The 16978-nt window shown below is 38.2% G+C and overlaps 5 protein-coding genes across 5 annotated transcripts; 4 read left to right on the forward strand and 1 right to left on the reverse strand.

The window, feature by feature from the left end:
• Positions 1-532: 532 nt before the first annotated feature.
• Positions 533-1522, reverse strand: LOC114428987 (trace amine-associated receptor 1-like). Its single transcript, XM_028397807.1, has one exon. The coding sequence runs from the start codon at positions 1520-1522 to the stop codon at positions 533-535; it is 990 nt and encodes a 329-aa protein (XP_028253608.1).
• A 1410-nt stretch (positions 1523-2932) lies between these two features.
• On the forward strand, positions 2933-3922 carry LOC114428930 (trace amine-associated receptor 1-like). Its single transcript, XM_028397736.1, has one exon. The coding sequence runs from the start codon at positions 2933-2935 to the stop codon at positions 3920-3922; it is 990 nt and encodes a 329-aa protein (XP_028253537.1).
• A 2728-nt stretch (positions 3923-6650) lies between these two features.
• Positions 6651-7640, forward strand: LOC114428929 (trace amine-associated receptor 1-like). The gene has a single exon (XM_028397734.1). The coding sequence runs from the start codon at positions 6651-6653 to the stop codon at positions 7638-7640; it is 990 nt and encodes a 329-aa protein (XP_028253535.1).
• Positions 7641-10574: 2934 nt separating this feature from the next.
• Positions 10575-11564, forward strand: LOC114429081 (trace amine-associated receptor 1-like). The gene has a single exon (XM_028397930.1). The coding sequence runs from the start codon at positions 10575-10577 to the stop codon at positions 11562-11564; it is 990 nt and encodes a 329-aa protein (XP_028253731.1).
• Positions 11565-13590: 2026 nt separating this feature from the next.
• Positions 13591-14580, forward strand: LOC114428927 (trace amine-associated receptor 1-like). Its single transcript, XM_028397732.1, has one exon. It carries the CDS (start codon positions 13591-13593, stop codon positions 14578-14580), a length of 990 nt encoding a protein of 329 aa, XP_028253533.1.
• Positions 14581-16978: the final 2398 nt, after the last annotated feature.

The following is a 16978-nucleotide window of genomic DNA, read 5'->3' on the forward strand; positions in this document are numbered from 1 at the left end:
TTACTCAATAAACCTGGTCTTAAAAATCAACCAATCAGGTTTTTAATTTTGTCTTTTATTTCTTTAGTTTTACAATTTTTTTCAAACTCCAGAGCAGAATCAGCCTCACAGCCAACACAGTCCTTTTCTTTCCCTCAGGATGATGTGTGGTAAACACTGTGATGTCATGCAAAGCCTTTTTCTACAATGCTGGAATTTACAACTAAAGAGATTACATGTAGCACTTTTTTTTCTTGACGAGTCAAAGATAATGTTAAGTAGGCTAAATACTAAACTATTGGCAGTTATTTAAACAGTTAGCTTAGCAGGCACGTTCCTTGTTATTGTTATTATGTCTGTCTTGTCAAAGCCATAGCATAGCATTATGTCACGATTCACAGTTTTAATATTTGTTCCTACATTCTGTGAACCTCATACAAAAAATCTTTGCTTATTGTGTTATGATATATTCTTATTCCATGACTTTTCTCATAAGAGTTCATTTCTGCTTCTTGTCCATCCAACACATCAAATATCATTGTTTAAACAGCAATCAGTGCAGTTTACAGTTAGTAAAATTACCTTGAAATATTTTCCCAGAAATGATCATTCTGAAAGCTGATCTGAACCAGCTGTAGAAGAAAGCATAAATAAATGGATTTAACATCGAATTTGATAATGAGAGCCACCTGATGGATTCAACCACAGAAAGGGGTGCTGAGTCACCAATAAGAGGCAGAAAGGTGAGGAAAAAAAAGAAAGGAGACCAGCAGAAAATAAACACTCCCAGAACTATAGCCAGAGTTTTGGTGGCCTTCCTCTCCATCTTACTGACAGCTGCTCCACACTTTGTTGTGTTGTGGATGCTGCGCGCCTGTCTCTGTGCAACAAGGAAAATCTTCAGGTACAAACACAACATTATTATCACTGGGAGGTAAAAGGATAATATGGGTCCAACAGTGTTATTCATGAGGACTTGTATTAAACATCTGTCCCCACAGTTTTTGCTGTTTAATCCAGCAATTACAACCCCAATCCCAATCAGAACAGAACCCCCCCAGCATATTAGGATCATGATCACAACAACACGGCGATTGATTTTAGCTCTGTATGTCAGAGGCTGACACACTGCATAGTATCTGTCAACAGAAATACAAACCAGTTTCACAATAGAACATGTGCTGAGACAAATATCAAAGCTGCCTCGTATTTTGCAAAGTAAACTTTCAAAATACAGACAAGATTTGACAGAGAACACCATGCTGAGAGGAAAGACAATAATCCCAACCAGCAGGTCAGTCACAGCCAGAGAGAGGATGAGAGAGTTAGTAGGAGTGTGCAGCTGTTTGAAGTAAATAATGGAGATTATAACAAGCAGGTTTCCACATGTGGTGATAACAGCTAATAAACCAAAGAAAACATATAATAATCCACATATAGTGGATTGGCTGTTTGCCGGTATATTATTAAAGTTAACAATCTCAGAGCATTGATATGTGTCAGTCACTACATCAGTCCAGTTGATACTAACTTCTGTTTTCATGTCTCCAGTCACCTACAATTCAATACAGTTCATATTATTATTAATACAGAAATACAGAGACAAATCATAACACATACTGTACATAGTTTACCAGCAGGTCAGTTATCATCCAGTGCCTCTGTGTTAAAGGCTGTCTGCATGAATGCTGGCTGTCACATGTATCACTGTGCAGAACCTTAATACAAACGCAATCTAATTACTATAGTTACACAACAAGGGACGGGAGACCATGACAATTAAACTGACCAATCATGTTTTCAGTCACATGATTGTCACCTACAATTCAATACAGTTCAGTTCAGTTATAATTAATACATACATACTGTGCATAACTTACCATGGATGAATGCTGGCTGTCACATGTATCACTGTGCAGAACCTAAATACTTATCAGACACCATCTAATTACCATATTGTTTCACATCCAGGGGTTATTCTGACCAATCATGTTGTGAATTGTTTGTTTAACCTCCCTTATGTTAAGTTTCAGTCCCATAACTCATGTATACATTTGAAAAACATTTTTTTGATTAGTTGTCATAATTAGTAGGGTTCTCTCAGATAGTAAACGAACCCACACACTGTCACAATCAGCATCTGAGAAAAAGGTGTACTACAGCAGATGTCTGTCTGTAGATGCCGTATCACAGTATAGGACAGCAATCCCACCATTACTCCTTACAGTCCCATGTAAGTGGTACTTACAAGTACAAGTACTGAAGGGGGTACCAACTTAAATATTACTCCTGCAGAAATGGACTATTTTGTCAACAACACTGCAAACACATTACACTCAGCCTCTTCTGATTTGTAGTTTTCTTATTCAGTGGAGCAATGCTGTCTAAAACTGAATGTAATGTGTTTGCAGTGTTGTTGACAAAATAGTCCTACTTTAAATCTATGAGGGAGTCTTAAGACGGTCATAGTCGACGTCCATATGAATGTTAAAGTCACCCACTATAATGACTTTATCTGTACTGAGCACTTAACTTGGGTAGAAGTCTGAAAACTCCAGCAGAAACTCTGAATAAGCAGCAGCACGTGGATAATACACTACAACAATTGAAATGCCACAACTGGCTTTTCTGACTTTGACAGGGAGACTCAAATCAATTATGACAACTAATCAAAAACATGTTTTTCAAATGTATACATGAGTTATGGGACTGAAACTCAACATAAGGGAGGTTAAACAAACAATTCACAACATGATTGGTCAGATGAATACCTGGATGTGTAACAATATGGTAATTAGATGGTGTCTGATAAGTATTAAGCTTCTGCACAGTGATACATGTGACAACCAGCATTCATCCATGGTAAGCTATGTACAGTATTTATTATGATTTGTCTCTGTATTTCTGTATAAATAATAATATGAACTTTATTGAATTGTAGGTGACTGGAGACATGAAAACAGAAGTTAGTATCAACTGGACTGATGTAGTGACTGACATATATCACTGCTCTGAGATTGTTAACTTTAACAGCATATCTCCAAACAGCCATTTCACTATCTGTGCAATATTATATATGTTTCTTGGTTTATTAGATGTTATAACCATATGTGGAAACCTGCTTGTAATAATCTCCATCATTTACTTCAAACAGCTGCACACTCCTACTAACTCTCTCATCCTCTCTCTGGCTGTGGCTGACCTGATGGTTGGGCTTGGGCTTTTTCCTCTCAGCATGGCGTTTTCTGTCAAATCTTGTCTTTATTTTCAGGGATTAGTCTGTAAAGTACGGAACAGCTTCGATATTTGTCTCAGCACATGTTCTATTCTACACCTGGTTTGTATTTCTGTTGACAGATACTATGCAGTGTGTCAGCCTCTGACATACAGAGCTAAGATCAACCACAGTGTTGTTGTGATCATGAATCTGATGTGCTGGGGGGTTTCTGCTCTGACTGGGATTGGGGTTGCGATTGCTGGATTAAACAGTGAAAACTGTGAGGACAGGTGTTTAGTAGAAGTCCTCATGTCTACAACTGTTGGACCAATGTTATCCTTTTACATCCCAGTGATCATAATGTTGTGTATCTATCTGAAGATTTTCCTTGTTGCACAGAGACAGGCGCGCAGCATCCACAAGACAAAAAAGTTTGGAGCAGCTGTCAGTAAGATGGAGAGGAAGGCCACCAAAACGCTGGCTATAGTTCTGGGAGTGTTTATTTTATGCTGGTGTCCTATATTTCTTTATCTCACCTTTCTGCCTTTTACAAATGATTCAATACCCATTTCTGTGGTTGAATCTCTTCGGTGGCTCTCATTATCAAACTCCATGTTCAATCCATTTATTTATGCTTTCTTCTACAGCTGGTTCAGATCAGCTTTCAGAATGATCATTTCTGGAAAAATATTTAAAGGAAATTTTTCTAACTGTAAGCTGCACTGATTGCTGTTTAAACATGATGAATGAAGTACTCTGATCTTCATGTAGTATATGTTCTGTGGAGCATGGGCAAAGTATTAAATGTATGCAATAGAGAAAAATCTTCCCTGTGGTTATTATTTCTTGTTACTCATTCATCAATGTAAAAGCTATATATTACCACTATTATTGGTGTTTAAAACAATCTTGAAAAATTAAAATGATCAATCCAACTTGATGCCTCCACCCTGCCTTTTCTTAAATATTTTTGTAATAAGAAAACAACAGATGGTTCATGAGCTTTTGTTAAAACAGTAGTCATGTTGAAATAAAACAGTATTCTTTGTTTTTTAAACACAAAACACAGTGTTTATTCCTGTGTTTCACATTTTGTCATTTGACAGATAATGATTAGCAAATGACACATTAAACATACCAGACATCAATAATCTTTGCACTATGTATCTCACATAAGCATGTGTAACTCCTGTTACCCTAAGAGAAGAAAAAAAGATGGGGATCTGATATCTGGAACATTTTTGATCTGTTATAGGTTTTCTGAATTAAATAGGTTTTTTAAGGAGATTGGTGGTAGCAGACTCTCTCAGAGTAATAAGGCCTCCAGCTCACACACAAACTCCTCTCTACAGGCAGGTTTGATATGTATTACTGTATACATGTCTGTCCCAAAAAGCAACTTGAGATAAGTGTAAGGTCACAAAGTCAGAAAAACATGAAATCCTGTTAACAGGAAAAATCCCATCCTGACATTGTCCACCTTTGCTTCCAGCAGAGGCCTCAGCTAAGCCCATGCAGGTCATGATCTCTGCTGCCAGGGGGTTCACCACCCCTGCACTCCTTGGGGAGCTCCTCTTGGCAGAGTACCCAGAGGCCTAAAGGTGGCCCAAGACAATATAATGATGTAACAGCAATCGGTCCATAGTCATTTAAACTCATAATGGGGGATTTTGTTAGCACAGGATTAATGGTTGCTGACTTGAGACAAGGTGGAAAAGAAGCTTGTAACAGAGAGAGATTAAAGATCCTGGTTAGGACATCTCATAGCTGTTCAGCACAAGCTTCAAATACTTTACTAAGAATCCCATCTAGTTCCCCTCCTCAGATCTGCTCTAGCCTCCTTTTGTACGACCCTGTCTCCTGATGTGAAAGCAGAGTTGTGGGCCTTCAGAAGTGAGTGAACTGCACTATGCCTCAGTATGCCCCAAGGAATGTTACGTAGTAGTGTAAATGAGTTGTCGGTGGATCAGACGTTGACAAGCATAAGGCTACACTGAGAAGTGGAGGCCTGGTGTGAAGCATTTAAAACACAACAAAATGTCAAGCAGCTGTCAGAGGAGTGATCCATTCAGCTCTCGACCCCTATAGGTAATAATCAGACATAAAAATCATCAGCTATAACATTTATTTTATAACTCCATACCAAGCGGCAACCTCTGGGTCTCAGACTTGAAGCCCATGCGGTAGTGTTAAAATTTGTAGTTCATGCCACAACCAATGGGGGCTGCCTCCGGAAGTGAGTCATCCCCCCTAGACTCCATTTTAAAATGACCAACTTCACAGCAGAGATGAACATGTTTACAGCCTGCTACAAAAAAACATTCTGGTCTCAAAGAATAAGTTCAATTCTAGTGTCAATTGTCAAGGGGTGAATCTTACTCGTTTTAATTTCATTCAGACTTAAAATCACGCATAATTATGGGCGTTATCGCTTTGAGTGACAGGCGGTTGCGGATCACAGCATGAGTTTCCTGCTTCTACGATCACCCGCCACAATTCTAACGCATTGTGTTCTGTGTCCTGATTGTAGACTATTGTCAATCAATCTCCTCCGTGCAGAGCACTGTATATGAAGTGGTGTTCTATAATATTAGATCTATTTTTGTACGAAGGTTTGAACTTTGAGAGTGTTTAAACGAGAGAAAAGTGTGGAAATGTTAATGCCTGTCTGAGAAAGGTGTATAAAGTGTGTAGTCAAGGGGTTTCACAGCCTTGAAAACATATATAATAATTGGAAAAAATAAAGATGACTACTTCGCGGATTTTGCCTATTGCGGGTTATTTTTAGAACATAACCCGCGTGATAAATGAAGGACCACTGTACAAAGCAGATACCAAACTAGAACTCAGATTATGTAAAGGATGTATAACAAAAAAAACTGTAAATGCTTTTAAGGTAACACTGAGAATTGGAGGCCTGATCACTTGGAATTTTTAAACCAAGGAAAAGAAAAACCTTTTGAGTTAGTTCCAATATTTTAAGTCACCTAACTGAACACAGACACGAAGGTCTGTACATTATTTAAACATGTACAATACTGCTTGTAGCTGTGATTGAAAGCAGTACATTTTAAAAATCAGTATATGGCAACTACGCAGTTATTTGTTTAAAATTAATGTGTTTTTATGTGTATATGAGTTGTGGGGCTGGAGTTTGATAAAGAACAAGAGACAGCCAAAAAAAACAAAAACAAAACAAAACATATACGATGTGTTTGATTGGTCAGTTTAATCCCTGATTGTGTAACAATATGGTAATTAGATGGAGTCTGATAGTATAAAGGTTCTGCACAGTGATACATGTGACAGCCAGCATTCATGCAGACAGCCTTTAACACAGGTACTGGGTGATAACTGACACTGGTAAACTATGTACAGTATGTATTATGATTTGTCTCTGTATTTCTGTATTAATAATAATATGAACTGTATTGAATTGTAGGTGACTGAAGACATGAAAACAGAAGTTAGTATCAACTGGACTGATGTAGTGACTGACACATATCACTGCTCTGAGATTGTTAACTTTAATAATATACCAGCAAACAGCCAATCCACTTTATGTCGATTAATATATGTTTCAATTGCTTTATTAGCGCTTATCACTATATGTGGAAACCTGCTTGTTATAATCTCCATTATTTACTTCAAACAGCTGCACACTCCTACTAACTCTCTCATCCTCTCTCTGGCTGTGGCTGACCTGATGGTTGGGATTATTCTCTTTCCTCTCAGCATGGTGTTCTCTGTCAAATCTTGTCTTTATTTTGATGGTGTATTCTGCAAAGTACGAGGCAGCTTTGATATTTGTCTCAGCACGTGTTCTATTCTGAACCTTGGATGTATTTCTGTTGACAGATACTGTGCAGTGTGTCAGCCTCTGACATACAGAGCTAAAATCAATCACCGTGTTGTTTTGATCATGATCCTGATATGCTGGGGGGTTTCTGCTCTGACTGGGATTGGGATTGTAATTGCTGGATTAAACAGTGAAAACTGTGAGGACAGGTGTTTAGTAGAAGTCCTCATGGCAAACACTGTTGGACCAATGTTATCATTTTACCTCCCAGTGATCATAATGCTCTGCATGTACCTAAAGATTTTCCTTGTTGCACAGAGACAGGCGCGCAGCATCCACAACACAACAAAGTGTGGAGCAGCTGTCAGTAAGATGGAGAGAAAGGCCACCAAAACTCTGGCTATAGTTCTGGGAGTGTTTCTTTTATGCTGGTGTCCTTTCTTTCTTTATGTCACCTTTCTGCCTTTTACAAATTATTCACCACCCATTTCTGTGGCTGAATCTCTTAGGTGGCTCTCATTATCAAACTCCATGTTCAATCCATTTATTTATGCTTTCTTCTACAGCTGGTTCAGATCAGCTTTCAGAATGATCATTTCTGGAAAAATATTTAAAGGAAATTTTTCTAACTGTAAGCTGCACTGACTACTGTTTAAACATGTTAAAGTACTCTGATCTTCATGTAGTATATGTTCTGTGGAGCATGGGCAAAGTATTAAATGTATGCAATAGAGAAAAATCTTCCCTGTGGTTATTATTTCTTGTTACTCATTCATCAATGTAAAAGCTATATATTACCACTATTATTGGTGTTTAAAACAATCTTGAAAAATTAAAATGATCAATCCAACTTGATGCCTCCACCCTGCCTTTTCTTAAATATTTTTTTAATAAGAAAACAACAGATGGTTCATGAGCTTTTGTTAAAACAGTAGTCATGTTGAAATAAAACAGTATTCTTTGTTTTTTAAACACAAAACACAGTGTTTATTCCTGTGTTTCACATTTTGTCATTTGACAGATAATGATTAGCAAATGACACATTAAACATACCAGACATCAATAATCTTTGCACTATGTATCTCACATAAGCATGTGTAACTCCTGTTACCCTAAGAGAAGAAAAAAAGATGGGGATCTGATATCTGGAACATTTTTGATTTGTTATAGGTTTTCTGAATTAAATAGGTTTTTTAAGGAGATTGGTGGTAGCAGATTCTCTCAGAGTAATAAGGCCTCCAGCTCACCAGTGTTAATTTTGGCAGCAATTTTTGATTTAGTTTTTATTTTAGTCTTGTGACTAAAATGTCATTTGATTTTAGTCACATTTTAGTCATCAACATTTTTTTAACTTTTAGTCTAGTTTTAGTCGACTAAATATCAAAGAATTTTAGTCGACTAAATCTGCCGTGGATATAGTCGACTAAAATTCTATGATATATATTTTTTCATGAAATAATTAAGGTTTGAAGTGCAATAAAACAGGCACAGCTTTAACTTGTGTAATTTGAAACAAACACCTCTTTATTTTATTGCTATGATCTTTTCACAAAAGCACCAGTGAACAGTGAGCTGCTCTCCCTGAATACACTGTTCAGTCATGACCTTCCTCATGAATACTCCATAACTACAGCAAAACACTTCAGTGACAACTCAGAAACAGGTCGCATGCTGTAAAACCATCAGCAGCGGTGTCTTCATTTATAGATTTTGTCACGTGTATGAGCGGAAGTTAAGATGACTCGTCTGCAAACGTCGCTTCAGGTTTGTTGTGTTTTTACCGCTGATAGTCGCTCCACACAGTTTGCAAACCGTCTTGTTTGTCTTGACATCAAACGTGTCCGTGTGTCTGTTCTTCTCCTGTGTTGTGTTACCATGCATGAGGACGCCTTCTTCCAGCATCACTGGGTAACGTCCTTACACAGAGAGACCACTTCTGATTGGCTCTCTGCCGCCGTCTCCTGATTCGTCCCTCCCTTCCACAAACAAAATCTGCTCTGATTGGATCTCGTCTCCATCAATAATTTCGTCTCGTTTTTATTCGTTGACGAAAGTGTCAATACATTTCGTCTTCGTTTTTGGCACCGTGCGTTAGTTTTTATTACGTTGACAAGCATAAGGCTACACTGAGAAGTGGAGGCCTGGTGTGAAGCATTTAAAACACAACAAAATGTCAAGCAGCTGTCAGAGGAGTGATCCATTCAGCTCTCGACCCCTATAGGTAATAATCAGACATAAAAATCATCAGCTATAACATTTATTTTATAACTCCATACCAAGCGGCAACCTCTGGGTCTCAGACTTGAAGCCCATGCGGTAGTGTTAAAATTTGTAGTTCATGCCACAACCAATGGGGGCTGCCTCCGGAAGTGAGTCATCCCCCCTAGACTCCATTTTAAAATGACCAACTTCACAGCAGAGATGAACATGTTTACAGCCTGCTACAAAAAAACATTCTGGTCTCAAAGAATAAGTTCAATTCTAGTGTCAATTGTCAAGGGGTGAATCTTACTCGTTTTAATTTCATTCAGACTTAAAATCACGCATAATTATGGGCATTATCGCTTTGATCGCTGATCACAGGGCGAGTTTCCTGCTTCTACGATCACCCGCCACAATTCTAACGCATTGTGTTCTGTGTCCTGATTGTAGACTATTGTCAATCAATCTCCTCTGTGCAGAGCACTGTATATGAAGTGGTGTTCTATAATATTAGACTTATTTTTGTACGAAGGTTTGAACTTTGAGAGTGTTTAAAGAAGAGAGAAAAGTGTGGAAATGTTAATGCCTGTCTGAGAAAGGTGTATAAAGTGTGTAGTAAGGGGTTTCACAGCCTTGAAAACATATATAATAATTGGAAAAAATAAAGATGACTACTTCACGGATTTCGCCTATTGCGGGTTATTTTTAGAACATAACCCGCGTGATAAATGAAGGACCACTGTACAAAGCAGATACCAAACTAGAACTCAGATTATGTAAAGGATGTATAACAAAAAAAACTGTAAATGCTTTTAAGGTAACACTGAGAATTGGAGGCCTGATCCCTTGGAATTTTTAAACCAAGGAAAAGAAAAACCTTTTGAGTTAGTTCCAATATTTTAAGTCACCTAACTGAACACAGACACGAAGGTCTGTACATTATTTAAACATGTACAATACTGCTTGTAGCTGTGATTGAAAGCAGTACATTTTAAAAATCAGTATATGGCAACTAAGCAGTTATTTGTTTAAAATTAATGTGTTTTTATGTGTATATGAGTTGTGGGGCTGGAGTTTGATAAAGAACAAGAGACAGCCAAAAAAAACAAAAACAAAACAAAACATATACGATGTGTTTGATTGGTCAGTTTAATCCCTGATTGTGTAACAATATGGTAATTAGATGGAGTCTGATAGTATAAAGGTTCTGCACAGTGATACATGTGACAGCCAGCATTCATGCAGACAGCCTTTAACACAGAAGTACTGGATGATAACTGACACTGGTAAACTATGCACAGTATGTATTATGATCTGTCACTGTATTTCTGTATTAATAATAATATGAACTGTATTGAATTGTAGGTGACTGAAGACATGAAAACAGAAGTTAGTATCAACTGGACTGATGTAGTGACTGACACATATCACTGCTCTGAGATTGTTAACTTTAATAATATACCAGCAAACAGCCAATCCACTTTATGTCGATTAATATATGTTTCAATTGGTTTATTAGCTGTTATCACCTCATGTGGTAACCTGCTTGTGATAATCTCCATTATTTACTTCAAACAGCTGCACACTCCTACTAACTCTCTCATCCTCTCTCTGGCTGTGGCTGACCTGATGGTTGGGATTATTCTCTTTCCTCTCAGCATGGCATTCTCTTTCAAATCTTGTCTGTATTTTCATGGATTATTCTGCAGTGTACGAGGCAGCTTTGATATTTGTCTCAGCACGTGTTCTATTCTGAACCTGGTTTGTATTGCTATTGACAGATACTGTGCAGTGTGTCAGCCTCTGACATACAGAGCTAAAATCAATCATCGTGTTGTTTTGATCATGACACTGATATGCTGGGGGGTTTCTGCTGTAACTGGGATTGGGATTGTAATTGCTGGATTACACACTGAAAACTGTGGGAACAAGTGTCTAATAGAAATCCTCATGACAAACACTATTGGACCCATATTATCCTTTTACCTCCCAATGATCATAATGCTCTGCATGTACCTGAAGATTTTCCTTGTTGCACAGAGACAGGCGCGCAGCATCCACAACACAACAAAGTGTGGAGCAGCTGTCAGTAAGATGGAGAGGAAGGCCACCAAAACTCTGGCTATAGTTCTGGGAGTGTTTCTTTTATGCTGGTCTCCTTTCTTTCTTTGCATCACCTTCCTGCCTCTTACTAATGGTTCAGCACCTACTTCTGTGATTGAGTCACTTAGGTGGCTCACATTATCAAACTCAATGCTGAATCCATTTATTTATGCTTTCTTCTACAGCTGGTTCAGATCAGCTTTCAGAATTATCATTTCTGGGAAAATATTTCAAGGTGATTTTACTAATTGTAAACTGCAATGATTACTGATTGAAAAGTGATGCAGCTTTTCCTTAAGTAAACATATTTATACATATGTAAGTGTGCCGTTAAGCATGAACTTAAAGTATTAAATATATGCAATACAGAAAATGTTTCATGTGGGGATTATTTCACATTATAATTAACGTGTTGTTTTGGTCATGATACTGATGTACTTAGGGGTTTCTGCTTTGGAATTGTGATTCTAATGCTGGATTGAACAATGACAATTGTGAGGACAGGCGTTTAATAGCATACATGAGTCCTCATGACAAACACTGTTGGATCTATAATATCCTTTTACCTTCCAGTGATCATAATGCTGTGTGTCTACCTTAAGATTTTCTTGTTATGCAACAAGAAGCCTACAGCATCCACAACACAACAAAAGTTTGTGTAAAGCCCTTAACTGTAAAGAGCTAGACATAGCTGTTAGGCAAACAGGCACAAAACAGCTGACTGGTTCCCCCCTGAATCCTGAGACAGGAAGGGGCTAAATAGAGTTTGGAGATTGGTCTGTAGATTCCTAAGATGTCCAGGTCTAGTGAAGGTTTTTTTAAAGTATAGGACTAATCACAGCAGTTTTAAAAGCCTGTGGTACATATCCTGTTGCTAGAGACAGGTTGATCTGGTCTAATATGGAGTCTCCTATCAGAGGAACAACATCCTTGGGGAGCCGAGATGGGATGGGGTCTAAAAGACATGTAGTTAGTTTAGAAGTACTGCTGCTGGTGGTCAGCTCGGGGACAAAGCAGTCCAGGGTTAGATCAGGATCTGTTTCTAGAAGTGGTGGTGTATCCTCTAAATATTAGTGCTTTTATTGGTGAAGAAACTCATAAAGTCTTCACTACTGAGAGCTGCAGGAAAACTAAGGCCCAACAGAGCTGTGGCTCTTTTTCAGCCTGGCTACAGTGTTAAAGAAAGAGCGCGGGTTGGTTTTGATGACTAGTAAGCTGTCCTAGCTTTACGAAGGGCCTTCTTATACACCAGTAAACTGTCTTTCCAAGCCCTCTGTGATTCATCTAATTTAGAAGACCGCCACTTCCTCTCCATCCTTCCTATAGTCTGTTTCAGTGATCGAAAATTTGAGTTGTACCATGGAGCTAGCCTCTTCTGATTTGTAGTTTTCTTCTTCAGTGGAGCAATGCTGTCTAAAACTGAATATAATGTGTTTGCAGTGTTGTTGACAAAACAGTCCATTTCTGCAGGATTAATATTTAAGTTGGTACCCCCTTCAGTACTTATACATGGGACTGTAAGGAGTAAGGGAGGGATTGCTGTCCTAAACTGTGATACGGCATTTTCAGACAGACATCTGCTGTAGTAGACCTTTTACTCATATGCTTATAGGTCTAGAAGAGTGAAATCAAATGTTAATTATGAGTGGTCTGAAAGGACAGGATTTTGAGACCACACTAGCAGGATCTCAATTTCTAAGCTGTAGGTGAGAACCAGGTCAAGGGTGTTATTGTGACAGTGTGTGGGTTCGTTTACTATCTGAGAGAAGCCTAAATCTAAGAGGGAGTCTTAAGATGGTCATAGTCGATGTCCATATGAATGTTAAAGTCACCCACTATAATGACTTTATCTGTACTGAGAACTAAACTTGATAAGAAGTCTGAAAACTCCAGCAGAAACTCTGAATAAGCAGCAGCACGTGGATAATACACTATACACAACAAGTAAAACTGGCTTTTCTGACTTTCTGACAGGGAGACTCTCTAATGAATTATGACAACTAATCAAAAAAATGTTTTTCAAACATGAGTTATGGGACTGAAACTTAACATAACTTAACATAAGGGAGGTTAAACAAACAATTCACAACATGATTGGTCAGATTAATCCCTGGATGTGAATCTATGGTAATTAGATGGTGTCTGATAAGTATTTAGGTTCTGCACAGTGACACATGTGACGGCCAGCATTCATCCATGGTAAACTTTGTACAGTATGTGTTATGATTTGTCTCTGTATTTCTGTATTAATAATAATATGAACTGTATTGAATTGTAGGTGACTGGAGACATGAAAACAGAAGTTAGTATCAACTGGACTGATGTAGTGACTGACACATATCACTGCTCTGAGATTGTTAACTTTAACAGCATATCTCCAAACAGCCATTTCACTATCTGTGCAATATTATATATTTTTCTTGGTTTATTAGATGTTATAACCATATGTGGAAACCTGCTTGTAATAATCTCCATTATTTACTTCAAACAGCTGCACACTCCTACTAACTCTCTCATCCTCTCTCTGGCTGTGGCTGACCTGCTGGTTGGGATTATTCTCTTTCCTCTCAGCATGGCGTTCTCTGTCAAATCTTGTCTTTATTTTGATAGTGTATTCTGCAAAGTACGAGGCAGCTTTGATATTTGTCTCAGCACATGTTCTATTCTGAATCTGGGATGTATTTCTGTTGACAGATACTATGCAGTGTGTCAGCCTCTGACATACAGAGCTAAAATCAATCACAGTGTTGTTTTGATCATGATCCTGATGTGCTGGGGGGTTTCTGCTCTGACTGGGATTGGGATTGTAATTGCTGGAATAAACGGTGAAAACTGTGAGGACAGGTGTTTAGTAGAAGTCCTCATGGCAAACACTGTTGGACCAATGTTATCATTTTACCTCCCAGTGATCATAATGCTGTGCATGTACCTAAAGATTTTCCTTGTTGCACAGAGACAGGCGCGCAGCATCCACAACACAACAAAGTGTGGAGCAGCTGTCAGTAAGATGGAGAGGAAGGCCACCAAAACTCTGGCTATAGTTCTGGGAGTGTTTCTTTTATGCTGGTGTCCTATATTTCTTTATCTCACCTTTCTGCCTTTTACAAATTATTCACCATCCATTTCTGTGGCTGAATCTCTTCGGTGGTTCTCATTATCAAACTCCATGTTCAATCCATTTATTTATGCTTTCTTCTACAGCTGGTTCAGATCAGCTTTCAGAATGATCATTTCCGGCAAGATATTTAAAGGTAATTTTACTAACTGTAAGCTGCACTGATTGCTGTTTAAACATGATAAATGAAGTACTCTTCATGTAATATGTGTGCTGTGGAGTATGTGCAAAGTATTAAATGTATGCAATAGAGAAAAATCTTCCCTGTGGTTATTATGTCTTATTACTCATTCATCAATATGAAAGCTATATATTACCACTATTATTGGTGTGTGAAACAATCTTCACAAAGTAAAATTATCAATCCAACTTGATGCCTCCACCCTGCCTTTTCTTAAATATTTAAAGTAATTGTATAAATAAGAAAACAGAAAACAACAGATTGTCCTCACATTTCATGAGCTTTTGTTAAAACAGTAGTCATGTTGATATAAAATATGAACAGTATGCTTTTTTTTTTTAAAGACAAAACAGTGTTTTTGATCCGTTATAGGTTTTCTAAATTAAATAGGTCTTTAAGGAGATTGGTGGTAGCAGACTCTCTCAGAGCAGTAAGACCTCTAGACCACACACACAAACCACACATACAACACTACTTATAAAAGGAATAACTAAAGTCAATCCCAGAAAAAAGTCTACACAGCAGTGTGCAGAACAGTTAGCATATAGTTAACATCTGTTTGCTATGCACTGGTCCACATTTTTTTACTTCTGATCCAATCCCGATACCTGAATTTGGATATCTGCTGACACCAATACTATTCTGATACCAGAGCTATGGATGCTTTATTATTATTATTATTATTATTAGTTTGGTTGCCCAGCAACCAAACTCTTGTTATTATTGTTGTTGTTGTTGATTTTATATGAGGCTGTAATAAACTCTCTACAGGCAGGTATGATATGTATGACTGCATACATGTATGTCCCAAAAAGCAACTTCAGGTAAATGTAAGGTCACAAAATAAAGTCAAAATTCTGTCTATCCCCTACCCCCCTGAATCCTGAGACAGGATGGGGCTAATAAATCATTAACCATCTCTGCAGAGACCACCACATGATCCACAGACATCATGCCCAGAAGCTGCCTGATAGAGTGCACGCAATGTAAGTGGACAAACCAAGTCATACGCACAAGTTTGTGTCATTTACTCACATATAAGCAGTAAATACCAGAGGTCAGGTTATAGACCCTTCCTGAGCCATATGGCAGTCTTGTTGGGGCAGTCTGAAAGCCATTCCCCATGTCCTCTTCAATTGCCTCCTAAATTTCAAGATTTTGCATCAGTAACAGCTGTTGCTGCTGCCTGGTTGGCCTCCAGTACCTGTCAGCTGCCACTGGAGTCCTGCAAGACAACCGGGCTTGGTAGCACTCCTTCAGCTTGATTGCCTCCCACATCCAAAGTTCTTGAACTGTTGCCACAAAAGGCATTGAAAACACACAACTCACACTCTATGTCCGTTGCCTCTCATGGAATGCAGGTAAAACTCTACCAAAGATGGGGGTTACAAATCTTTCTGAGAGGTATACAAGCTAGTTGTTTTCACAGAGCCTCACTGCACGCTTGGATCCACTGGGTCTGTCATTTCATTCTTTTCAGGGTAAGACCAGCTGAGAACCATGGCAACAGGCAACAGGTACTCAACAGTCAGCCTGGGCCTGGCCCATCCTAAATATGGGACTCAAGATTCCTTTCTTTAAATTCTCCATTAGTGGTCTATGGATCAAGTTAGTCTAGGATCTTCACCCCAGACCTGTTTGTCTTGGGAAAACCAGAGGAATCGTAAGACTATGCAAGCCCTTCTGCCATGGCAAGGCCTTGACTTACAAAGGGCTTATAAAGGTTGCTGTGTGTAATTATGCAGAAGACGTTTATTTTTATTTTTTTTTACAAACTTGTAATTACGCTTGTGAATACCAGATGAATGAGGCATGGACCACAATCTGCTTCACCTTATCCCTCCAGCGAATACCTTTAATGGGCGAAGCCTACACATTATACAAATGTTGATTACCAAATTATGGTCACAACCCTTTAAGCCTCACTGGTTCCTTAATGGGCTGAAGAAATAATGGGCAGATGGATCGTTGGTACAAAACCATGCTGTTTTTCTTCACATTCTTTAAACATTTTTTATATGATTTTCTGGGTGATTTAGACTTTCTCACTAAACTGTCTCAATTTGTAAAGATGTTTATTACAAATGTCTTTCAACGTACACAAGTTGTTGGGCTGATTTTTGGTAACAAACATAATGGAGCGATATGCTGTGTTTGATTGGTCAATTTAATCCCTGGTTGTGTAACAATATGGTAATTAGATGGAGTCTGATAGTATTAAGGTTCTGCACAGTGATACATGTGACAACCAGCATTCATGCAGACAGCCTTTAACACACAGGCACTGGATGATAACGGACACTGGTAAACTATGTACAGTATGTATTATGATGTGTCTCTGTATTTGTGTATTAATAATAATATGAACTGTATTGAATTGTA

Source organism: Parambassis ranga, chromosome 24, assembly GCF_900634625.1.
Source record: "Parambassis ranga chromosome 24, fParRan2.1, whole genome shotgun sequence".
NCBI lineage: Eukaryota > Metazoa > Chordata > Actinopteri > Ambassidae > Parambassis > Parambassis ranga.